Genomic DNA, 27,917 nt, shown 5'->3' on the forward strand with positions numbered 1-27,917 from the left:
ACATAATTGATTTATTTGAACAAAATAGTGAAAACATCTCCTGAAAATCTCAACGTTCTCTCTTTCATCCATGAGAAAGAGAAGACTCCATCCAAAGCTACACAGTGTCATCTAGTGACACAGACCGGTACTGCAAAGTGCAAAGTCACAGCACTTCAAATTGAATGTGGAGCTCTAATTGCCTCCAGCTCTTTAAGGAGGAACAATTAGGCCTCGAGCCTAACGATCAGACAATTAGCCAGCTTAGGAGGATGACCCTGCCAGGTGGGCCTCCATGACGAGGGGTGAGATGAAGGGTGGTGGAGGCGTGACGGAATGTAGCGTGACGATGACGACCCGGCCCCCAAAGTAATGACCCGCAGGGGACATGTGACTTCAACTGACACTTCTCAGACACAAAGGCCTCCTTTTTGGCCAATTATTTAGGGGGGGAAATGGCAAAAATAATTGAGAGGTACTCATTTAACAATCTATTATTGTCTTACCTGTTCCTAATATTTAGGTTCAAAATATTGGATTCAAGATACATGTTTAATAACAGGGTTCTTTCATTTTAAAATGGCTGATATTACCTGGTTCAGTCACACCAAGAAAGATTTAAAAAATTTGCAAAAATTAAGGGATTTGAAAAAACTTATTTTTTCACATAGATATTACACACTTTAATTACCGGTTAATACCCACGTTTGCTTTTTAAATTCTCAATTCAACAAATTATTCAGTCGGACAGCCGTTTAAAAAAAATGTTTTTAAATATTTGTAAGTATTGGCATAATTAATTTCAAGCACTTTAGTGCATATTTCAGACCCCGGAAGGTCAAATTTAAGTATTTTTGACACAAAATATTCATTTCAAGCACTTAAGTTGAAATTCAACGAAATGTCAAGCATTAGAGAGGTGAAATTTAAGCATTTATGACAAAAAAATAAAATTATCAAAACATATTAACGAATATAATGAATGTAGGTTGAAATTCAAGCATATTTCAGACCTTGGAAAGGAAAATTGAAGCATTTTGACACTAAAAATATATGACTATTGACAAATACATAAAAATTATTTTGAGCACTTTAGTTGAAATTCAAGCATATTTCAAGCCTTAGAGAGGTGTAATTAAAGCATTTTTGACAAAACAAAAATATATGAAAATGAGAAATGTATAAAATTAATTTCAAGCATTTTTGAAGCAAAAAATATACTAATAAATACTAATGAATACAATTAATTTTGAATACTTTAGTTGAAATTTAAGCCTTGGAAAGGAAAAATTTAAGTATTTTTGACAACAATATTTATCAATCTTATTAATTTTGAGCCCTTTGGTTGACATTTGGGATATTTCATGCATTGGAGAGGTCAAATTGAATCATTTACTAATATTGATAAATATTAATGAATACAATTAATTTAGAGGACTTTACTTAAAATTCAAGCATATTTCAGGCCATAGAGAGGTGAAATGAAATCATTTTTTGACCAAAAAAATATTAATATTGATAAATATTAATGAAATAATGAATTTTGAGCACTTTTGTTGAAATCCAAACATATTTCCGGCCTTAAAGGTCAAATTTAAGCATTTTTTAAACACAAATATTACAATTGATACATATTAATAAATACAATTAATTTTGAACACTTTAGTTGAAATTCAAGCATAATTCAGGCCTTAGAGAGGTGAAATTTAAGCATTTTTGACAATAAATATATTAATATTGAAAAATATTAATGAAAACATTTGTATTCAAAGCACATTAGTTGAAATTCAAGCATGTTTCAGACCTTAGATGGGTAGAATTGAAGCATTTTTATACAATTAATTTTGAGCACTTTAGTTGAAATTCAAACACATTTCAGGACTTAAGAGAGGTGAAATTTAAGCATTTTTCACACAAAAAATGTATTAATATTGATAAATATTAATGAATACAAATAATTTCAAGAACTTATTGGAATTCAAACATATTTAAGACATTGGGGAGGTAAAATTGAAGCATTTTTGACACAAAATATTAATTTCAAGCACTTTAGTTAAAATTCAGGCATATTTCAAGCCTTAGAGAGGTGAAATTAAAGCATTTTTTGACAAAAAAAACCCAATTAATAAATATTAGTGAATACAATGAATTTAAATTGGTTGAAATTCAAGCATATTTCAGACATTGACACTAAAAATATATGACTGTTGACAAATAACAAAAATAATTTTGAGCACTTTAGTTGAAATTCAAGCATATTTCAAGCCTTAGACAGGTGTAATTAAAGCATTTTTGACAAAACAAAAATATATGAAAATGAGAAATGTATAAAATTAATTTCAAGCACCTTTATATTTCAGAGATGAAATTTAAGCATTTTTGAAGCAAAAAATATACTAATAAATACTAATGAATACAATTAATTTTGAATACTTTAGTTGAAATTTAAGCCTTGGAAAGGTAAAATTTAAGTATTTTTGACAACAATATTTATAAATCTTATTAATTTTGAGCCCTTTGGTTGACATTTGGGATATTTCATGCATTGGAGAGGTCAAATTGAATCATTTACTAATATTGATAAATATTAATGAATACAATTAATTTAGAGGACTTTACTTAAAATTCAAGCATATTTCAGGCCATAGAGAGGTGAAATGAAATAATTTTTTGACCCAAAAAATATTAATATTGATAAATATTAATGAAATAATTAATTTTGAGCACTTTTGTTGAAATCCAAACATATTTCCGGCCTTAAAGGTCAAATTTAAGCATTTTTTAAACACAAATATTACAATTGATACATATTAATAAATACAATTAATTTTGAACACTTTAGTTGAAATTCAAGCATAATTCAGGCCTTAGAGAGGTCAAATCTAAGCATTTTTGACAATAAATATATTAATATTGAAAAATATTAATGAAAACATTTGTATTCAAAGCACATTAGTTGAAATTCAAGCATGTTTCAGACCTTAGATGGGTAGAATTGAAGCATTTTTATACAATTAATTTTGAGCACTTTAGTTGAAATTCAAACACATTTCAGGACTTAAGAGAGGTGAAATTTAAGCATTTTTCACACAAAAAATGTATTAATATTGATAAATATTAATGAATACAAATAATTTCAAGAACTTATTGGAATTCAAACATATTTAAGACATTGGGGAGGTAAAATTGAAGCATTTTTGACACAAAATATTAATTTCAAGCACTTTAGTTAAAATTCAGGCATATTTCAAGCCTTAGAGAGGTGAAATTAAAGCATTTTTTGACAAAAAAAAAAAAACAATTAATAAATATTAGTGAATACAATGAATTTAAATTGGTTGAAATTCAAGCATATTTCAGACATTGACACTAAAAATATATGACTGTTGACAAATAACAAAAATAATTTTGAGCACTTTAGTTGAAATTCAAGCATATTTCAAGCCTTAGAGAGGTGTAATTAAAGCATTTTTGACAAAACAAAAATATATGAAAATGAGAAATGTATCAAATTAATTTCAAGCACCTTTATATTTCAGAGATGAAATTTAAGCATTTTTGAAGCAAAAAATATACTAATAAATACTAATGAATACAATTAATTTTGAATACTTTAGTTGAAATTTAAGCCTTGGAAAGGTAAAATTTAAGTATTTTTGACAACAATATTTATAAATCTTATTAATTTTGAGCCCTTTGGTTGACATTTGGGATATTTCATGCATTGGAGAGGTCAAATTGAATCATTTACTAATATTGATAAATATTAATGAATACAATTAATTTAGAGGACTTTACTTAAAATTCAAGCATATTTCAGGCCATAGAGAGGTGAAATGAAATAATTTTTTGACCCAAAAAATATTAATATTGATAAATATTAATGAAATAATTAATTTTGAGCACTTTTGTTGAAATCCAAACATATTTCCGGCCTTAAAGGTCAAATTTAAGCATTTTTTAAACACAAATATTACAATTGATACATATTAATAAATACAATTAATTTTGAACACTTTAGTTGAAATTCAAGCATAATTCAGGCCTTAGAGAGGTCAAATTTAAGCATTTTTGACAATAAATATATTAATATTGAAAAATATTAATGAAAACATTTGTATTCAAAGCACATTAGTTGAAATTCAAGCATGTTTCAGACCTTAGATGGGTAGAATTGAAGCATTTTTATACAATTAATTTTGAGCACTTTAGTTGAAATTCAAACACATTTCAGGACTTAAGAGAGGTGAAATTTAAGCATTTTTCACACAAAAAATTTATTAATATTGATAAATATTAATGAATACAAATAATTTCAAGAACTTATTGGAATTCAAACATATTTAAGACATTGGGGAGGTAAAATTGAAGCATTTTTGACACAAAATATTAATTTCAAGCACTTTAGTTAAAATTCAGGCATATTTCAAGCCTTAGAGAGGTGAAATTTAAGCATTTATGACAAAAAAATAAAATTATCAAAACATATTAACGAATATAATGAATGTAGGTTGAAATTCAAGCATATTTCAGACCTTGGAAAGGAAAATTGAAGCATTTTGACACTAAAAATATATGACTATTGACAAATACATAAAAATTATTTTGAGCACTTTAGTTGAAATTCAAGCATATTTCAAGCCTTAGAGAGGTGTAATTAAAGCATTTTTGACAAAACAAAAATATATGAAAATGAGAAATGTATAAAATTAATTTCAAGCACCTTTATATTTCAGAGATGAAATTTAAGCATTTTTGAAGCAAAAAATATACTAATAAATACTAATGAATACAATTAATTTTGAATACTTTAGTTGAAATGTAAGCCTTGGAAAGGTAAAATTTAAGTATTTTTGACAACAATATTTATAAATCTTATTAATTTTGAGCCCTTTGGTTGACATTTGGGATATTTCATGCATTGGAGAGGTCAAATTGAATCATTTACTAATATTGATAAATATTAATGAATACAATTAATTTAGAGGACTTTACTTAAAATTCAAGCATATTTCAGGCCATAGAGAGGTGAAATGAAATAATTTTTTGACCAAAAAAATATTAATATTGATAAATATTAATGAAATAATTAATTTTGAGCACTTTTGTTGAAATCCAAACATATTCCCGGCCTTAAAGGTCAAATTTAAGCATTTTTTTAAACACAAATATTACAATTGATACATATTAATAAATACAATTAATTTTGAACACTTTGGTTGAAATTCAAGCATAATTCAGGCCTTAGAGAGGTCAAATTTAAGCATTTTTGACAATAAATATATTAATATTGAAAAATATTAATGAAAACATTTGTATTCAAAGCACATTAGTTGAAATTCAAGCATGTTTCAGACCTTAGATGGGTAGAATTGAAGCATTTTTATACAATTAATTTTGAGCACTTTCGTTGAAATTCAAACACATTTCAGGACTTAAGAGAGGTGAAATTTAAGCATTTTTCACACAAAAAATGTATTAATATTGATAAATATTAATGAATACAAATAATTTCAAGAACTTATTGGAATTCAAACATATTTAAGACATTGGGGAGGTAAAATTGAAGCATTTTTGACACAAAATATTAATTTCAAGCACTGTAGTTAAAATTCAGGCATATTTCAAGCCTTAGAGAGGTGAAATTAAAGCATTTTTTGACAAAAAAAAAACCAATTAATAAATATCAGTGAATACAATGAATTTAAATTGGTTGAAATTCAAGCATATTTCAGACATTGACACTAAAAATATATGACTGTTGACAAATAACAAAAATAATTTTGAGCACTTTAGTTGAAATTCAAGCATATTTCAAGCCTTAGAGAGGTGTAATTAAAGCATTTTTGACAAAACAAAAATATATGAAAATGAGAAATGTATAAAATTAATTTCAAGCACCTTTATATTTCAGAGATGAAATTTAAGCATTTTTGAAGCAAAAAATATACTAATAAATACTAATGAATACAATTAATTTTGAGCACTTTAGTTGAAATTCAAACACATTTCAGGACATAAGAGAGGTGAAATTTAAGCATTTTTCACACAAAAAATGTATTAATATTGATAAATATTAATGAATACAAATAATTTCAAGAACTTATTGGAATTCAAACATATTTAAGACATTGGGGAGGTAAAATTGAAGCATTTTTGACACAAAATATTAATTTCAAGCACTTTAGTTAAAATTCAGGCATATTTCAAGCCTTAGAGAGGTGAAATTAAAGCATTTTTTGACAAAAAAAAAACCAATTAATAAATATTAGTGAATACAATGCATTTAAATTGGTTGAAATTCAAGCATATTTCAGACATTGACACTAAAAATATATGACTGTTGACAAATAAAAATAATTTTGAGCACTTTAGTTGAAATTCAAGCATATTTCAAGCCTTAGAGAGGTGTAATTAAAGCATTTTTGACAAAACAAAAATATATGAAAATGAGAAATGTATAAAATTAATTTCAAGCACCTTTATATTTCAGAGATGAAATTTAAGCATTTTTGAAGCAAAAAATATACTAATAAATACTAATGAATACAATTAATTTTGAATACTTTAGTTGAAATTTAAGCCTTGGAAAGGTAAAATTTAAGTAGTTTTGACAACAATATTTATAAATCTTATTAATTTTGAGCCCTTTGGTTGACATTTGGGATATTTCATGCATTGGAGAGGTCAAATTGAATCATTTACTAATATTGATAAATATTAATGAATACAATTAATTTAGAGGACTTTACTTAAAATTCAAGCATATTTCAGGCCATAGAGAGGTGAAATGAAATAATTTTTTGACCCAAAAAAATATTAATATTGATAAATATTAATGAAATAATTAATTTATTATTATAATTATTTATTTATTTATTTATTTATTTATTATAATTAATTTAACTTTTGTTGAAATCCAAACATATTTCCGGCCTTAAAGGTCAAATTTAAGCATTTTTTAAACACAAATATTACAATTGATACATATTAATAAATACAATTAATTTTGAACACTTTAGTTGAAATTCAAGCATAATTCAGGCCTTAGAGAGGTCAAATTTAAGCATTTTTGACAATAAATATATTAATATTGAAAAATATTAATGAAAACATTTGTATTCAAAGCACATTAGTTGAAATTCAAGCATGTTTCAGACCTTAGATGGGTAGAATTGAAGCATTTTTATACAATTAATTTTGAGCACTTTAGTTGAAATTCAAACACATTTCAGGACTTAAGAGAGGTGAAATTTAAGCATTTTTCACACAAAAAATGTATTAATATTGATAAATATTAATGAATACAAATAATTTCAAGAACTTATTGGAATTCAAACATTTAAGACATTGGGGAGGTAAAATTGAAGCATTTTTGACACAAAATATTAATTTCAAGCACTTTAGTTAAAATTCAGGCATATTTCAAGCCTTAGAGAGGTGAAATTAAAGCATTTTTTGACAAAAAAAAAAACAATTAATAAATATTAGTGAATACAATGAATTTAAATTGGTTGAAATTCAAGCATATTTCAGACATTGACACTAAAAATATATGACTGTTGACAAATAACAAAAATAATTTTGAGCACTTTAGTTGAAATTCAAGCATATTTCAAGCCTTAGAGAGGTGTAATTAAAGCATTTTTGACAAAACAAAAATATATGAAAATGAGAAATGTATAAAATTAATTTCAAGCACCTTTATATTTCAGAGATGAAATTTAAGCATTTTTGAAGCAAAAAATATACTAATAAATACTAATGAATACAATTAATTTTGAATACTTTAGTTGAAATTTAAGCCTTGGAAAGGTAAAATTTAAGTATTTTTGACAACAATATTTATAAATCTTATTAATTTTGAGCCCTTTGGTTGACATTTGGGATATTTCATGCATTGGAGAGGTCAAATTGAATCATTTACTAATATTGATAAATATTAATGAATACAATTAATTTAGAGGACTTTACTTAAAATTCAAGCATATTTCAGGCCATAGAGAGGTGAAATGAAATAATTTTTTGACCCAAAAAATATTAATATTGATAAATATTAATGAAATAATTAATTTTGAGCACTTTTGTTGAAATCCAAACATATTTCCGGCCTTAAAGGTCAAATTTAAGCATTTTTTAAACACAAATATTACAATTGATACATATTAATAAATACAATTAATTTTGAACACTTTAGTTGAAATTCAAGCATAATTCAGGCCTTAGAGAGGTCAAATTTAAGCATTTTTGACAATAAATATATTAATATTGAAAAATATTAATGAAAACATTTGTATTCAAAGCACATTAGTTGAAATTCAAGCATGTTTCAGACCTTAGATGGGTAGAATTGAAGCATTTTTATACAATTAATTTTGAGCACTTTAGTTGAAATTCAAACACATTTCAGGACTTAAGAGAGGTGAAATTTAAGCATTTTTCACACAAAAAATGTATTAATATTGATAAATATTAATGAATACAAATAATTTCAAGAACTTATTGGAATTCAAACATATTTAAGACATTGGGGAGGTAAAATTGAAGCATTTTTGACACAAAATATTAATTTCAAGCACTTTAGTTAAAATTCAGGCATATTTCAAGCCTTAGAGAGGTGAAATTTAAGCATTTATGACAAAAAAATAAAATTATCAAAACATATTAACGAATATAATGAATGTAGGTTGAAATTCAAGCATATTTCAGACCTTGGAAAGGAAAATTGAAGCATTTTGACACTAAAAATATATGACTATTGACAAATACATAAAAATTATTTTGAGCACTTTAGTTGAAATTCAAGCATATTTCAAGCCTTAGAGAGGTGTAATTAAAGCATTTTTGACAAAACAAAAATATATGAAAATGAGAAATGTATAAAATTAATTTCAAGCACCTTTATATTTCAGAGATAAAATTTAAGCATTTTTGAAGCAAAAAATATACTAATAAATACTAATGAATACAATTAATTTTGAATACTTTAGTTGAAATTTAAGCCTTGGAAAGGTAAAATTTAAGTATTTTTGACAACAATATTTATAAATCTTATTAATTTTGAGCCCTTTGGTTGACATTTGGGATATTTCATGCATTGGAGAGGTCAAATTGAATCATTTACTAATATTGATAAATATTAATGAATACAATTAATTTAGAGGACTTTACTTAAAATTCAAGCATATTTCAGGCCATAGAGAGGTGAAATGAAATAATTTTTTGACCCAAAAAAATATTAATATTGATAAATATTAATGAAATAATTAATTTTGAGCACTTTTGTTGAAATCCAAACATATTTCCGGCCTTAAAGGTCAAATTTAAGCATTTTTTAAACACAAATATTACAATTGATACATATTAATAAATACAATTAATTTTGAACACTTTAGTTGAAATTCAAGCATAATTCAGGCCTTAGAGAGGTCAAATTTAAGCATTTTTGACAATAAATATATTAATATTGAAAAATATTAATGAAAACATTTGTATTCAAAGCACATTAGTTGAAATTCAAGCATGTTTCAGACCTTAGATGGGTAGAATTGAAGCATTTTTATACAATTAATTTTGAGCACTTTTGTTGAAATTCAAACACATTTCAGGACTTAAGAGAGGTGAAATTTAAGCATTTTTGACAATAAATATATTAATATTGAAAAATATTAATGAAAACATTTGTATTCAAAGCACATTAGTTGAAATTCAAGCATGTTTCAGACCTTAGATGGGTAGAATTGAAGCATTTTTATACAATTAATTTTGAGCACTTTAGTTGAAATTCAAACACATTTCAGGACTTAAGAGAGGTGAAATTTAAGCATTTTTCACACAAAAAATGTATTAATATTGATAAATATTAATGAATACAAATAATTTCAAGAACTTATTGGAATTCAAACATATTTAAGACATTGGGGAGGTAAAATTGAAGCATTTTTGACACAAAAAATATACTAATAAATACTAATGAATACAATTAATTTTGAATACTTTAGTTGAAATTTAAGCCTTGGAAAGGTAACATTTAAGTATTTTTGACAACAATATTCATAAATCTTATTAATTTTGAGCCCTTTGGTTGACATTTGGGATATTTCATGCATTGGAGAGGTCAAATTGAATCATTTACTAATATTGATAAATATTAATGAATACAATTAATTTAGAGGACTTTACTTAAAATTCAAGCATATTTCAGGCCATAGAGAGGTGAAATGAAATAATTTTTTGACCAAAAAAATATTAATATTGATAAATATTAATGAAATAATTAATTTTGAGCCCTTTTGTTGAAATCCAAACATATTTCCGGCCTTAAAGGTCAAATTTAAGCATTTTTTAAACACAAATAATACAATTGATACATATTAATAAATACAATTAATTTTGAACACTTTAGTTGAAATTCAAGCATAATTCAGGCCTTAGAGAGGTCAAATTTAAGCATTTTTGACAATAAATATATTAATATTGAAAAATATTAATGAAAACATTTGTATTCAAAGCACATTAGTTGAAATTCAAGCATGTTTCAGACCTTAGATGGATAGAATTGAAGCATTTTTATACAATTAATTTTGAGCACTTTAGTTGAAATTCAAACACATTTCAGGACTTAAGAGAGGTGAAATTTAAGCATTTTTGACAATAAATAAAATATATTAATATTGAAAAATATTAATGAAAACATTTGTATTCAAAGCACATTAGTTGAAATTCAAGCATGTTTCAGACCTTAGATGGGTAGAATTGAAGCATTTTTATACAATTAATTTTGAGCACTTTAGTTGAAATTCAAACACATTTCAGGACTTAAGAGAGGTGAAATTTAAGCATTTTTGACAATAAATATATTAATAATGAAAACATTTGTATTCAAAGCACATTAGTTGAAATTCAAGCATGTTTCAGACCTTAGATGGGTAGAATTGAAGCATTTTTATACAATTAATTTTGAGCACTTTAGTTGAAATTCAAACACATTTCAGGACTTAAGAGAGGTGAAATTTAAGCATTTTTCACACAAAAAATGTATTAATATTGATAAATATTAATGAATACAAATAATTTCAAGAACTTATTGGAATTCAAACATATTTAAGACATTGGGGAGGTAAAATTGAAGCATTTTTGACACAAAATATTAATTTCAAGCACTTTAGTTAAAATTCAGGCATATTTCAAGCCTTAGAGAGGTGAAATTAAACCAATTAATAAATATTAGTGAATACAATGAATTTAAATTGGTTGAAATTCAAGCATATTTCAGACATTGACACTAAAAATATATGACTGTTGACAAATAACAAAAATAATTTTGAGCACTTTAGTTGAAATTCAAGCATGTGTCAGACCTTAGACTTACACAAAATAAAATGCATATTAAAATGTTTAATTAAAACAATTAATTTCAAGAACTTTCGTTGAAACATTTTTTGACACAAAAAATACTAGACACAATTGCAAGCACTCCATACCTTGGAGATGCAAAACAGGAGCGTACCTATTAAAGTGACCACGAGTGTGAGGTCGGACATAAAACGTCGGCCATGTTAAATGTAGTGCGGCGTGCGGTACTGACCGAGGCTGTAGGCCAGGAAGTCCGAGGAGAAGCACTTGGCGCCGTGACTCATGGACGTGTCGTTGTGCGTGTTGCCTCCAAACACCAGCATGGCGCCACTCACCATCACAGCCGTGTGGAGGTAGCGGAAGAAGCCGCTGTCCCTCAGGATGGTCCTGCACTCGCCAAACACTGACTATTATGGTCTGGAAGGAGGCCACCCCCCCGCCTCAGCCTTCCCTCACCACTTCCTGGTGTCCACGTCCAGCTTGTAGAGGTCTCCCGCCAGGCCGTACTTGTTTGCGCTGAAGGCCTTGTAGCCTCCGTGGACGTAGATGGCTCTGGTGGACGCGTCCAACACGCTGCTGTGTCCGTAGCCCCCCTGGATCAGCGCCCCCTCCGTGGTTGCCACACTCCACGTGTTCTTGTCTGCACAGACAGCAGAAAGTGTCAAGGGTTACAGGGTCAGACCGTGGCCACTGCCAAACCTTTAAAACAAGTTCAAGTGTGAACACATTTAGGGAGCAGGAAGTTACTTCCTGTTCTATGGTTATCATCACATATTACTGATTATTGTTTGAACTTTGAGTTGTTTTTTGTAATTCCATTTCCCATTTGCACTTTAATTGTATTGACAGTTTAGATAAAAAAAACATTTATTATTAATTTAGTTGATTTATTTTAGCACAAAATAATTGTATGTAAATCTTTTTTTCATCAGTTATTTATGAGTTCCTTCTTATGCAGTATATTTGTATAGTACTTCTTTTTCTAACCAGCCTGACCTAAGCCTAAGGTTTATGTTTTAAATAAATAATCATCTTTGTGATTAACACATGCTTTCATATCGTTTGACAAGGTTAGATTATTTTTCTATATTTTTTTTATTATTCAGTCCAACAAAATAATACACAATAATAATACAATTCCAAAACCAAACAACATTCAGAATATGAATCAACAGAGAAATTGAGAGGACTCACAAACATGACACAAAACAATCCAAAAAAATGAATAATATCAACAAAAGTATCAATATTAATATTAATTACCGGTAATATTAATATTAATTTTGAGTTTTGATTGACTTTTGTGGTGTGTTTTTCCTATGGAACATTTTGGTGAGACAATAAATGACGTTTCACTCGGAAGGTTCCATGGTTGTTTAGCTAGCAGGCTACTTCCTGTGGACAAGATCAACTAGAACATGGGTGTCAAACTCTGGCCCGCGGGCCAAAATTGGCCCGCCGTGTAATTTCACTTGGCCCTTGAGGCGATATCAAATTAACACTAGAGCTGGCACACCGCATTCACCGCTAATTCTCATACTTGCCAACCCTCCCGGGAGACTCCCAAATGTCAGTGCCCCTCCCGAAAATCGTCACGTCCGCTTTTCATCCAGTCCAACGAGTGCTGGCCCAGTCACATAACATGTGCGGCTTCTGCACGCACACACAAATGAATGCAACGCGTACTTGATCAACAGTGATACAGGTTACACTGAGGGTGGCCGTATAAACAAGTTTAACACTGTTAGAAATATTCGCCACACTGTGAATCCACACCAAACAAGAATGACAAACACATTTCGGGAGGACATCCGCACCGTAACACAACATAAACACACGCTACAAGGTGTGTGTGTGTGTGTGTGGGGGGGGGGGGGGGGGGGGGTATTTTGTAGCGTCCCTGAAGAGTTAGTGCTGCAAAGGGTTCTGGGTATTTGTTCCGTTGTGTTTATGTTGTGTTACGGTGCAGATGTCCTCCCGAAATGTGTTTGTCATTCTTGTTTGGTGTGGATTCACAGTGTGGCGTATATTTCTAACAGTGTTAAACTTGTTTATACGGCCACCCTCAGTGCAACCTGTATCGCTGTTGATCAAATATGCGTTGCACTCACGTGTGTGCGCGTACAGAAGCCGCACATATCTTGTGACTGGGCCGGCACGTTGTTAGAATGGATGAAAAGCGGACGTGACGACAGCTCGTAGAGGACGTTAAAGGCAGTGCATTTAAGGCACGCCCCCAAGATTGTGGTCCGGGTGGACTAGGAGATGTAATGACTGAAGAACACCTTTGTTCGATAATGAAGGTTGCCTCAGCTCAAAGCCTGAGCCCCGACATTAATGAACTAGCATCCAAGAAAAGATGGCAGGTATCTGGCTTGGGCACATCAAATTAGATCAGTGTGTTGCAAACTGAGCAGTTTAAAGTCCTGAATGGTTGGTTTATGCATTGTTATTTTATTTTCAAATGTATTAGCCTGTGGAAAAAGTTAATGTTGATATATACCTCAGAAGGCTGCAAATAGAAAAGAGGCATTCAATTTATATTTAAATTGTATTTGATATGCCATTGATATTTTTTAATTATTATTATTATTATTATTTGAAACTCAATTTTGTATGTCACTATAAAGTTATATAAGCCTTGCTTGTTCAATATTCAATGCAAAACCGGTTTGGTTCCCTATTAAAAGTTTAATTTGTTCAACTGTGGCCCGCGGCTTTGTTCAGTTTTAAATGTTGGCCCACTCTGTATTTGAGTTTGACACACCTGAACTAGAAGATAGACTCTGTGTTTTATTTTCCTGTATTCAAACACAGTGTTACTGTTCAAAGCAGGTGTAATGTGGCCAAACATATTAAATACCCTGTAAATTCCGGACTATAAGCCGCTACTTTTTTCTTATACTTCGAACCCCATGACTTATAAAACGAGGCGGCTAATATATGGATTTATTTCGCTAATGCCCATAATGTTTTGTGTTCAATAGTTTGCATTAAACCCAAGCAGAGGATTAAAATCAGGGGTCTCAAACTCCATTTACCTGGGGGCCACTGGATGCAGAAACTGGGTGAGGCCGGGCCGCAAGAAAAGATTTCTTAAAAAAAATCTAACATGCACTTTTTAATGAATTCACCTTCTTTGAATGGCTTTCCTGCCCTAGCAACCATTTCATTCACCATGTAGCTAGCTTTGACTGCTGCATCGCTCTTTTCGCTTGCTTTCTTGACGAAATCTTGTTGCCTCAGTTTTAAAATTTGCAACCTGGTTCACTCCCTCATCTCCCTGGTATTTTGCATACTCCTCAGCATGTCTAGTTGTATAATGACGTTTCAAATTGTATTCCTTGTGCACCGCAACTTTCTCTGTATCAACTACAGAAAAAAGCTATAAGGATTATTCATAAAGTAGATTACTTAGAACACACTAACATATTATTTATTAATTCAGGTTTATTGAAATTACAGGAGCTAGTAAAGTTACAGACATTATGTGTCATGTTTAAGGCTAAAAGTAAAACATTACCAGCAAATTTACAAAAAATTGTTTGTCATCACTTCTGGGAATGAAGAGCATAGAAGAAAAGGTCATTTCCAACATCAGTATTCAAGGACAACTTTAAAACAAATGTGCATATCAGTGGTGGGGGTTAAACTATGGAATTCTCTTTACAATGAGATAAAAGATTGCAAAAATATATTCCAATTGAAAAAATATATATAAAGACAGAACAATAAGATTGTAGTGTTTACATTTTGCTTTATATTTATTATTTTACTTATTTTTTGCCTGGTTTTGTATTTGTTTTGTATCATCCCGTGAAGTGTATATTACGTTTTTTGTTTGGTTTGTACTTCATGAAGTTTTGCACTTCTTGTGTTTTTTTTCTGTGTTTTTTTGTTTGTTTTCGTTACATTTGGATGCAATTGTTGGTTTATATATTATCATTAAGTAAGACTACGTATTATGTTGAAGGGGGCAGGAAAATATAAGATTTTTCTTCATCCTGCTCCTTCTCAGACATTGGTGTGTAAATGTATGATTGAATAATTGAGGTATAATTGTCTATCGTTCAAAGATGCACATCAATGAAGGAGATAAATAAAAATGAAATGAAATAAGACATGTCGGGGTGCCCCTGTGCTCAACAAAGAAATATTGCATCAAAAATCGTCGGGGGGGGGGGCGCCTGTTCTGTTGTGTTTATGTTGTGTTACGGTGCTGATGTTCTCCCGAAATGTGTTTGTCATTCTTGTTTGGTGTGGGCTTACAGTGTGGTGTATATTTGTAACAGTGTTAAAAAAAATAAATAAAATAAAATATGACCACCCTCAGTGTGACATGTATGGCTGTTCCTCAAGTATGTCTTGCAATAACTTGCGTGTGTCTGCAGAAGCCTCATACAACATGTGTCTGGGCCGGCACGCTGTTAGTATGGAGAAAAAGATGATGAGAAGACAATTTCAGGAGGACACTAAAGGTAGTGCCATCACGGCACGTCCTTGATATTGTTGAGAGCCTTATACCACACCTTGATTGGTAGATTCCTTCAGCTCCGCACACAACGCTGTCAAGGCCATTCATTCAAAACTCGCGGGCCGCACTAACATTAAACTTTCATATTAAGGTGGGGGCTGCAAAATAACGTTTTGCGGGCCGCAATTGGCCCGCATGTTTGAGACCCCTGATTAAAATGTTGCGTTTTTGTTTGAGCTATGGCGCCATCTTTTGGACCAGTTCGCTCACTGCAGGTATTACAGGTTGAAAATGTGCTTCCTTTTTAAATGCCTTACACCGGAAGTACAGGTAAAAGCCAGTAAATTAGAATATTTTGAAAAACTTGATTTATTTCAGTAATTGCATTCAAAAGGTGTAACTTGTACATTATATTTATTCATTGCACACAGACTGATGCATTCAAATGTTTATTTCATTTAATTTTGATGATTTGAAGTGGCAACAAATGAAAATCCAAAATTCCGTGTGTCACAAAATTAGAATATTACTTAAGGCTAATACAAAAAAGGGATTTTTAGAAATGTTGGCCAACTGAAAAGTATGAAAATGAAAAATATGAGCATGTACAATACTCAATACTTGGTTGGAGCTCCTTTTGCCTCAATTACTGCGTTAATGCGGCGTGGCATGGAGTCGATGAGTTTCTGGCACTGCTCAGGTGTTATGAGAGCCCAGGTTGCTCTGATAGTGGCCTTCAACTCTTCTGCGTTTTTGGGTCTGGCATTCTGCATCTTCCTTTTCACAATACCCCACAGATTTTCTATGGGGCTAAGGTCAGGGGAGTTGGCGGGCCAATTTAGAACAGAAATACCATGGTCCGTAAACCAGGCACGGGTAGATTTTGCGCTGTGTGCAGGCGCCAAGTCCTGTTGGAACTTGAAATCTCCATCTCCATAGAGCAGGTCAGCAGCAGGAAGCATGAAGTGCTCTAAAACTTGCTGGTAGACGGCTGCGTTGACCCTGGATCTCAGGAAACAGAGTGGACCGACACCAGCAGATGACATGGCACCCCAAACCATCACTGATGGTGGAAACTTTACACTAGACTTCAGGCAACGTGGATCCTGTGCCTCTCCTGTCTTCCTCCAGACTCTGGGACCTCGATTTCCAAAGGAAATGCAAAATTTGCATGGTTGGGTGATGGTTTGGGGTGCCATGTCATCTGCTGGTGTCGGTCCACTCTGTTTCCTGAGATCCAGGGTCAACGCAGCCGTCTACCAGCAAGTTTTAGAGCACTTCATGCTTCCTGCTGCTGACCTGCTCTATGGATATGGAGATTTCAAGTTCCAACAGGACTTGGCGCCTGCACACAGCGCAAAATCTACCCGTGCCTGGTTTACGGACCATGGTATTTCTGTTCTAAATTGGCCCGCCGACTCCCCTGACCTTAGCCCCATAGAAAATCTGTGGGGTATTGTGAAAAGGAAGATGCAGAATGCCAGACCCAAAAACGCAGAAGAGTTGAAGGCCACTATCAGAGCAACCTGGACTCTCATAACACCTGAGCAGTGCCAGAAACTCATCGACTCCATGCCACGCCGCATTAACGCAGTAATTGAGGCAAAAGGAGCTCCAACCAAGTATCGAGTATTGTACATGCTCATATTTTTCATTTTCATACTTTTCAGTTGGCCAACATTTCTAAAAATCCCTTTTTTGTATTAGCCTTAAGTAATATTCTAATTTTGTGACACACGGAATTTTGGATTTTCATTTGTTGCCACTTCAAATCATCAAAATTAAATGAAATAAACATTTGAATGCATCAGTCTGTGTGCAATGAATAAATATAATGTACAAGTTACACCTTTTGAATGCAATTACTGAAATAAATCAAGTTTTTCAAAATATTCTAATTTACTGGCTTTTACCTGTATAGCCATCCATAGCCTTTCTGCTCGAAAAGATTCTTCATTTATCACGCCGAGCAATGTTTGTAAGTTTCATTCTTTTTGTACTGTTTCAGTTTCACAAATTCCTCAGTAAAATCACCAAAACGTCACTGTGGAGTTATTGAGTCTGTTTATTTGATCGGAAAGCTGACTTGCGCAGCTAGTGGGTCCATGACCATGACTTCTGTTTTGTTTGAACAGCCGTTTTACTGCTGCATTACAGACACAGTTAAGATTTGTAAATGGACATTTACAAAACATTTCTGTGTGAATAACGTATATATCTGCAGTTTATAATCCGTTGCGGCTAATATATGGAAACATATTTTTTTCTTCAGAATTTTAGTGGGTGTGGCTTCTATCCCGATCCGCTTTATAGTCAGGAAAATACGGTGCTTGTTAAATAAAAGCGCTGCCTTGTTTTTAATGAATATTTGGGCCTACTACGATACTGTTTTTTAATATTGGTCGATAGGGTGATACTTGGAGAGCCAAGTGGTTTTCTGAGGTGGGACTGGGTAAAAAAAAGTTTGAGAACCACTGCTCCAAAACATTAATTTACAAAAGGTCAATAATCTCAGTTAATATAAGGAAAAATTGGTTTTTAATGTATTGTTTGTGTTTGACAACTTACTGATGTTGTACTCCTGCACCAGGCTCATGTACCCGTAGAGAGGACAGTGTCCAAACAGCACAAGCATCACGGGGGCCTCCCCGTCTTGCTGGGGCGGCACCACGTGAGCTGAGTGTCCCACCACGGCGTACTGCTCCTTGCTGCGGGGGCTCAAAAGAACCCACGTTTGGTTCTGGACGTGAAAAACCCACAGCTGGCTGGACACGTTTCCAGTGGAATCGATTTTGCCTCCGTACATGTAGATCTTACCCTGCGGAAAATGCGGGTTGGCGCTTGTTAAAAAAAGCAAAAGAAATCACGCAGTACATAAAAAATTGCTCTTTAAAAAAAAAACACATCCAAAAAAATAAGAAAAAAGGACAATACCAATAGATGAAAAGGTAAATGTGATATAATCAATCATGCAAATGTCTTGTTAGACACAATTAGACATTCTTTCACAGGAGGAGTTTTTATTTTGGGGCACTTTATTAAATATCTGTGTTTTAATGTTGTCACTGACAATGAAAGTAATTTTTTTTTTTAAACTAGGGCCCACGGTCAAAGTAGAAGTATGCGCAGCATTTACTTATTAGACCCAATGCAAACAACCTTCTCTCGTCACGGTGCGAAAAACACACAAAAAAAAACAAAAAACACAAACTATCAACAGACATGGTCACACGTAACACAACCTCCTCAATGAACTTTGTAGACATTATAAAAACCTCCCATGCACCATAAAAAAAAAAACTACATTACACTCATTCAATTACAAAGCATGATGTGAAAAATGCCACACTTATCCAGGTTTGCCGCATTTTAGCTGCTTGATATTTCTGATTGATTACAAAACTTAAAGGAGGTCGTCACATACTCTTAATATCCAATTGATTATATACCCATTATTTATTCATTTATATATAATATGTACACAGATATTCATGTATGTATAGGCTATATACATATGTGCATATATATATATATATATATATAAATATTTATATACATATGTGCATGTATATATATATATATATATATATATATATATATATATATATATATATGCACTTATACACATACATACACACACACACACACGTATACACAACGTACATATGTATATACACAGTATATTCACACATACATATCTACACATGTACATATATACACACATACATACATACACACATGTACATTTATACATGTACATTTATACATGTACATATACATATATACATATGCATTAGAGATGCGCGGTTTGCGGACACAACCGCGGAGTCCGCGGATTATCCGCGGATCGGGCGGATGAAATTAAAAACAATAAGATTTTATCCGCTCGCGGGTCGGGTCGGGCGGATTAATTAGATATTTTTTAAATTTTTTTATTTTTTTTGCGGGTGGCAGTTAAACCAATTCGGAAATATATATACATAGTTAAATGTTGTTACCCACATACGAAAAACGAGCAGGCACCTGCTGCATATGCCACAACAGAAGAAAAAAAAAGAAAAGAGATGGACACTTTTACGGAGCGGAGAAGGGACGCCTCGCCGGGGTCCGGGACCGAGGCCCCTTCCCCCGAGAGGGCCCCACCGGGAGCCGTAGCTGAGGCGATCCGCGAGAAGGGCCCGACGCACGTCCAGGGTCACTACCGCGCCCACCGCACCGACACCCCGCCTCGTCCGCTTTCGCAGTGCGCTCACGAAAGGGGTGGAGCTCACCCTGGTTGATATAGAGAGCAGGACGGTGGCCATGGAATTTCATTTAAGGTTTGTGATAAACCATCAAACTCATTCGTTAAAAGGACTCTATAGTAATATAAAGCAAATTTTTCTGGACATTATCATGCAAGAAAAGTTTATTTTTGGGATCGCGATCACCGCGTAATGATTTTTAAAGGTTGCATTACATTATTAACTGTCCCATGTGATCAGCCAGTGCGATTGGAAGTCCATGCTCAATTATTGCCTCCGTAAATAAAACTTCGGCATTCATCACATCCAAAGAATCTGTTTGGGCGACGAAAAACGTTGAAAGTTTTCCACTTGTATCGCTAGCAACGGCATTAGACTTGTGTTTTTTTGTCCTAACGTGGTCTTTTACATCGCTAATTCCTCCGTGTCCGATCGAAAAATTTTGTCTGCACAAGGTGCAATTCGCGTAGTTTTCACCCTTTTTTTTAATTTTTTTATTAATATTAGATATATAACAACGGGCGGATGGCGGGCGGGTGCAGTTCTGATCAAACGTTACATCGGGTGGATGGCGGATGGTTGACGACTTTCTGACGCGGTTGCGGATGAAATAAATTGCCTATCCGCGCATCTCTAATATGCATATATACATATATATACACATATATACACATACAGTATATACAACACACATATATACACATACATACATACACACATATATACATATACACATACATATATAGACACATATATACATATACAGTACATATACAAATATACACATACATATATACATTACACATACATACATACATACATATTAGGGCTGGGCGATATATCGAGTTAGTAAGATATATATTGATATATTTTTAAACAAAGATATGAATCACGAAAATATCGTAATATCGATATAATTTTTTTCACGTTAAAATGACCACACGCCGCCTATTTGTTGTGTTACTTGTTCTCCCCCGCAACACTCCATGGGCTATTAAACTCCTCCCCTTCTTCCTACCAAGATGTGCGTGTCGTCTCTGACCCACTGCACTGACCCACAACAACAACACACAAGTAAATATGGAGTCTGACTGTGCCACCAGCAGTGTGCCAGTGACTAACGAGTAAGTAAAACGCCAACTGCTACCAACAATTACGGTTTTCCTGTAATGAGTACGGTTTTTGATAATCCATTCCCGTTTACGACTGCAGTGGTAAAAAATACTGTTTTCAAATTAAAAATAATTAACTTAAAAATCGAAGCTACGTAGCTTAACTACTTTTCCCAGTAGCTTGTGTGTATATACCGGTACACATTTTTATACACACACACACACATATACATATATATACATATATATATATATATATACACACACACACATATATACATATATATATATATATATATATACATATATATACATATAAATATATATACATATATATATACACATATACATATATACATATAAAAAATATATATACATATATACAAATATATATATATATATATATATATATATACATATATACAAATATATATATATATATACATATACATATATACAAATATATATACATACATATATATATATATATATATATATATATATACATACATATATATATACACATATATATATATATATATATATATATACACATATATATATATATATATATACACATATATATATATATACACATATACATATATACGATATATATATATATATACAGTATGTGTATATATATATACACATATATATATGGTATATATACACACATATATACGGTGTATATATATACATATATATATATATATATATATATATATTGTCGGAGGAAGATATTTACATATATCCGAATTTAAATGTTACTTCTTTTGATTTCAATGTCATATTACAAAACAGCTAGTGTTTTTCTTCCAAATGTGGTCTTTTGGTTGTCTGCAAGTAAACTGTGTGTGTTAACCTTGAATTCTTTGGAATGTGTTTTGATAACACATAATTGTAACTGTTTTTATATTGTTTTACTTTCTTTTTTATTCAAGAAAATGTTTTTAATTTATTTATCTTATTTTATTAATTTTTTTTAAAAGTACCTTATCTTCACCTGGTTGTCCAAATTAGGCATAATAATGTGTTAATTGCACGACTGTATATATCGGTATCGTTTGATATCGGTATCGTTTGATATCAGTATCGGTAATTAAAGAGTTGGACAATATCGGATATCGGCAAAAAGCCATTATCAAACATCCATAATATATATATATATATATATATATATATATATATATATACAGTGTTGGGACTAACGCGTTACAAAGTAACGCGTTACTGTAACGCCGTTAGTTTCGGCGGTAACTAGTAATCTAACGCGTTATTTTTTTTTATTCAGTAATTTAGTTACCGTTACTACATGATGCGTTACTGCGTTATTTTACGTTACTTTTGATGTAGTATCGGCTAGAAACAGAAGCGCTGCGGTGTCGCGTTCTTCTGAATCTTCCTCTGTCACAAGCCGGAGAGAAGAAAAGAGGCGCGGTCTATGTGTGTGTGGGGGGGTGGGGGGTGGGGGGGTGGGGGGGTGGGGGGGGGGGGGGGGCGGGGAGGGAAGGTTTGATCCGCGGTTTGATATATGAAACAAAAAAAAAAAGTTGTTGGCACGTTCAGTCCACACACAGCGTGGTCATGGCGAGCGCAATAACGGAGGAGCTTGAACGCCCAGCGCCATTGAATCGGTGTGTTTATAAGTGCAGATTCGGTTGTGCAAAACGAGGGTTTTAAACACATGCTGAACGTGCTTGAACCACGTTACGACATCCCGTCGCGCACCCACTTCAGCAATAAGATTGTGCCAGATCTTTATGAGCAGGAGAAGAAAAAAGTTGTGGATGAACTATCCCGAGCATCAGCTGTTGCGCTCATGACAGACGGCTGGACGTCCAGCGGAACTATAAGCGCTCACTTCATCACAGCAGACTGGGAGATGAGAAGACACGCCCCCTCTACGAGAGTCACCTTGCGCAGGTACTGACACAAGCAGTGGAGGAATGGAAGATAAAGATATCCCAGTCACACGTGATAATGCCAAAAATCTAATAATTACAGAGAATGAGGCAGGACTGGGACCACAGATAGGTGCTTTGCACATGTAGTGAATTTGGCATCACAGAAGGGAATCTCAGTCAATAGGATGGAGCGCCTCTTTGGGAGGATCAGGAAGGTTTCTTACTTCCACCCAAGCACAACAGCTGCTCATGTGCTTAAGACAAAGCAAGAAATGCTAAAGCTGCCTGCTCATACATGATGTCCCAACGAGGTGGAACTCCACTTATGATATGTTGGAGCAGCAGGCAGCTATATACTCTGCATTGACCCACAACACCCTGAAGACAAATGTCACCCTGTCTGATGATGATGTGAGAGTGGCAGATGAGGTCCTCTAGGTGCTTAAACCCCTCAAAAGTGTTCCATCTCTACTGAGCACTGAAACTTCACCATCTGTGTCAATGATCCTGCCACTGAAAACAAGGATTCTACAATCCATGGCTCCAAGTGTGGAAGACAGCAGCATCACTCCAGATGTCAGGCTTTATTTCACTACCTATGTTTCAAGGAAGATGATGTTTCTTCTTATGTTGCACTTAAACTTGTTTTTTATTAATGGTCATTGGTCCAAGTTTAAAGAAAGGAGGAATGCCTTTTTATGTTGCACTGTTTTTCATTAATTATGTTAAAAGGAAAATAAAAATGCATGTCAAGTTGATCAACAGATTGTATTATTCTCCAGTGCAAAGAACTCCGGCTTATTAGTGATTCCCAGAGCCCAAAAAAAGTCTGCGGGCTATAGAGCGTTTTCTATTGGGGCTCCAGTACTATGGAATGCCCTCCCGGTAACAATTAGAGATGCTACCTCAGTAGAAGCATTTAAGTCCCATCTTAAAACTCATTTGTATACTCTAGCCTTTAAATAGCCCCCCTGTTAGACCAGTTGATCTGCCGTTTCTTTTCTTTTCTCCTCTGCTCCCCTTTTCCTTGAGGGGAGGGGGGCACAGGTCCGGTGGCCATGGATGAAGTGCTGGCTGTCCAGAGTCAGGACCCGGGGTGGACCGCTCGCCTGTGCATCGGCTGGGAACATCTCTGCGCTGCTGACCCGTCTCCGCTCGGGATGGTGTCCTGCTGGCCCCACTATGGACTGGACTCTTACTATTATGTTGGATCCACTATGGACTGGACTCTCACAATATTATGTCAGACCCACTCGACATCCATTGCTTTCGGTCTCCCCTAGAGGGGGGGGGGGGGGGTTACCCACATATGCGGTCCTCTCCAAGGTTTCTCATAGTCATTCACATCGACGTCCCACTGGGGTGAGTTTTTCCTTGCCCGTATGTGGGCTTTGTACCGAGGATGTCGTTGTGGCTTGTGCAGCCCTTTGAGACACTTGTGATTTAGGGCTATATAAATAAAGATTGATTGATTGATTGATTGAATAACAGTACTGAAATGAAGGCAAAAAGGGCATTAATGGGAGCTTTAAAGAAAAAGAAGAAAAAAAGAAGTAACTAAATAGTTACTTTTCACAGTAACGCATTACTTTTTGGTGTAAGTAACTGAGTTAGTAACTGAGTTACTTTTGAAATAAAGTAACTAGTAACTGTAACTAGTTACTGGTTTTCAGTAACTAACCCAACACTGTGTATATATATATATATATATATATATATATATATATATATATATATATATATATATATATATATATATATATATATGTTATTGCGCGTAGACGATTTAAAAAAAAAGGGACAAGTATTTTGGCTCTGGCAGTTTTACAGGATATTTTGCTTTGATGTCTGCTTTAAGAGCGTGTCCGTGGGCCAGTAGTGGGAGACAAGAGTGGCCAAAGTTTCACGCGAGTTCCTAAAACATTATTTTCACCTGTTTTCTACTCCGTTATCAACTATTTGTTTTGTAACCATCTATTTTGGTGAATAACTATGATGCTCATCGCTTTTTCATTGACGTTCTGGTGGGATGAATGCGGCCCGAGCACGGGAGTGTTCACATTGACGATGTTTTGCATATATATCCCATTTATTTCCACATCTGAAAGAGGCCTGGGTCTGATATGAAACATTTGGAATTCCACTGTTCACACGGACGTGATAAAATTAGATGCAGGTCACACATGGGCAAAAAATTCAGAGTTGCCCTGCAGTGTGAACAAGGCCATAAATATTTGCCAAAGTAGACTGTTTTAAAATAAATACTGATGAATAAAGTGGCTTACAGGGCACATACAAATGAGCTTTTCACTACATTAAAAGCACTAAAATTGAAGGGTCCGGTCAACTTTAAAACACCAGAATTTATGCATAGCACAAACAATAACAAATTACCAGTGTATATTCAGGGATTGTTTCAAAAACTGCGTTAATAATATCCGAAAGAAAGAAATGTTTAAAAAATGATAATTGTGAGAACGAGAGCAAAGCAGCGTTGTGTGTCTTTTGTTGGAATTAAAGTATGGAATAAGTTGGACCAAGAGTTAAGACCGTAAACCTTTAATTCAATTGAAAATTACTTATCAATTATAAAAAAAATATGCTGAGAATGGATTCTAAGAATGTAAAATTGACATGTTGGAAAAAAAATAAAAAATTTTATCTTTTTTATTTTGTGATTAATGGAAAACAAAAAAAATTTACAACTACCGGTACATGCATAAGGTGTTGGCAGTTATTTTTTCTGTTTCAATTTTGTAAATACACTAGGATAGGTGTAATAAGTCTTAGCTTCTGCCTAGTCTAGTTCAGACTACCGTATATGTATATTGAAGAATGTCTTCTCTTTATCCATCAAAATGTCTGAATAAAAATGAAACTTGAACTAAAAAAATTTAGAAGTAACTGAATTGTGCTTCTAAAAGACAAATGTCCAGCAATTCCTTAATATTTCTCGGGCATATCTTAGAAAAAGTGGGGCAAACAGGAAAAGGAGAAGGAAATAAAGCGCCAACTGCCCATACATTTAATGGGAAAGATCAGTAATAAATAACTTATACTGTGCGCACGACAGAGAAGACTTCTCTGATCTTTGTCTGCAAACAGGCCTCCATGATAAAAAGTACGGCTTTATTAACACGTGGAAAAAGAAAAAAAAGTCTATACCGCTTGCTGTGAAAAGGTGAGAAGGTCGGACCTCATCTTCCAGAGTCGCAATAATAATAAGAAGGAAAATTTGGCATTTTATTTTCCTGCAACCCTCCAAGTGCCCTCAATATTCTTTAGATTACCAAATAGGAAAAATAAATTTTTCATATCTTTGGTTATTAAAGGAGTGGTAGAGTATACAGTATGATTTTATATTCTGTTTCATCTAAATACAACCATGTAAGTATACACCAGTTACAAAACTGAAGGGCATTAACAAAAGCATAAAACATGAACACAAACTTATTATCAACGGATAGATCTTAGACTTAGACTGCCTTTTTATTGTCATTCAAATTTGAACTTTACAGTACAGATAAGAACAACATTTCGTTACATCAGCTCATGGTAGTGCAGAATAAAAAAGCAATAAGGTGCATATATACAGGTAAAAGCCAGTAAATTAGAATATTTTGAAAAACTTGATTTATTTCAGTAATTGCATTCAAAAGGTGTAACTTGTACATTATATTTATTCATTGCACACAGACTGATGCATTCAAATGTTTATTTCATTTAATTTTGATGATTTGAAGTGGCAACAAATGAAAATCCAAAATTCCGTGTGTCACAAAATTAGAATATTACTTAAGGCTAATACAAAAAAGGGATTTTTAGAAATGTTGGCCAACTGAAAAGTATGAAAATGAAAAATATGAGCATGTACAATACTCAATACTTGGTTGGAGCTCCTTTTGCCTCAATTACTGCGTTAATGCGGCGTGGCATGGAGTCCATGAGTTTCTGGCACTGCTCAGGTGTTATGAGAGCCCAGGTTGCTCTGATAGTGGCCTTCAACTCTTCTGCGTTTTTGGGTCTGGCATTCTGCATCTTCCTTTTCACAATACCCCACAGATTTTCTATGGGGCTAAGGTCAGGGGAGTTGGCGGGCCAATTTAGAACAGAAATACCATGGTCCGTAAACCAGGCACGGGTAGATTTTGCGCTGTGTGCAGGCGCCAAGTCCTGTTGGAACTTGAAATCTCCATCTCCATAGAGCAGGTCAGCAGCAGGAAGCATGAAGTGCTCTAAAACTTGCTGGTAGACGGCTGCGTTGACCCTGGATCTCAGGAAACAGAGTGGACCGACACCAGCAGATGACATGGCACCCCAAACCATCACCCAACCATGCAAATTTTGCATTTCCTTTGGAAATCGAGGTCCCAGAGTCTGGAGGAAGACAGGAGAGGCACAGGATCCACGTTGCCTGAAGTCTAGTTAAAGTTTCCACCATCAGTGATGGTTTGGGGTGCCATGTCATCTGCTGGTGTCGGTCCACTCTGTTTCCTGAGATCCAGGGTCAACGCAGCAGTCTACCAGCAAGTTTTAGAGCACTTCATGCTTCCTGCTGCTGACCTGCTCTATGGAGATGGAGATTTCAAGTTCCAACAGGACTTGGCGCCTGCACACAGCGCAAAATCTACCCGTGCCTGGTTTACGGACCATGGTATTTCTGTTCTAAATTGGCCCACCAACTCCCCTGACCTTAGCCCCATAGAAAATCTATGGGGTATTGTGAAAAGGAAGATGCAGAATGCCAGACCCAAAAACGCAGAAGAGTTGAAGGCCACTATCAGAGCAACCTGGGCTCTCATAACACCTGAGCAGTGCCAGAAACTCATGGACTCCATGCCACGCC

At 33.4% G+C, this 27,917-nt stretch overlaps 1 protein-coding gene across 1 annotated transcript in view; it reads right to left on the reverse strand.

Moving 5' to 3' along the window:
* The window catches only part of atrn (attractin), a 323,662-nt gene that overhangs the window by 225,736 nt on the left and 70,009 nt on the right, over positions 1-27,917 (reverse strand). The window contains exons 8-10 of the mRNA XM_061925143.1: positions 18,377-18,626; positions 11,791-11,974; positions 11,567-11,721 (exon numbers count right to left, since the gene is read on the reverse strand). Coding sequence (XP_061781127.1) covers positions 11,567-11,721; positions 11,791-11,974; positions 18,377-18,626 — 589 coding nt within the window. The remainder of the gene's footprint in view (positions 1-11,566; positions 11,722-11,790; positions 11,975-18,376; positions 18,627-27,917) is intronic.

This window comes from Nerophis lumbriciformis, linkage group LG29 (genome assembly GCF_033978685.3).
Source record: "Nerophis lumbriciformis linkage group LG29, RoL_Nlum_v2.1, whole genome shotgun sequence".
Lineage (NCBI taxonomy): Eukaryota > Metazoa > Chordata > Actinopteri > Syngnathiformes > Syngnathidae > Nerophis > Nerophis lumbriciformis.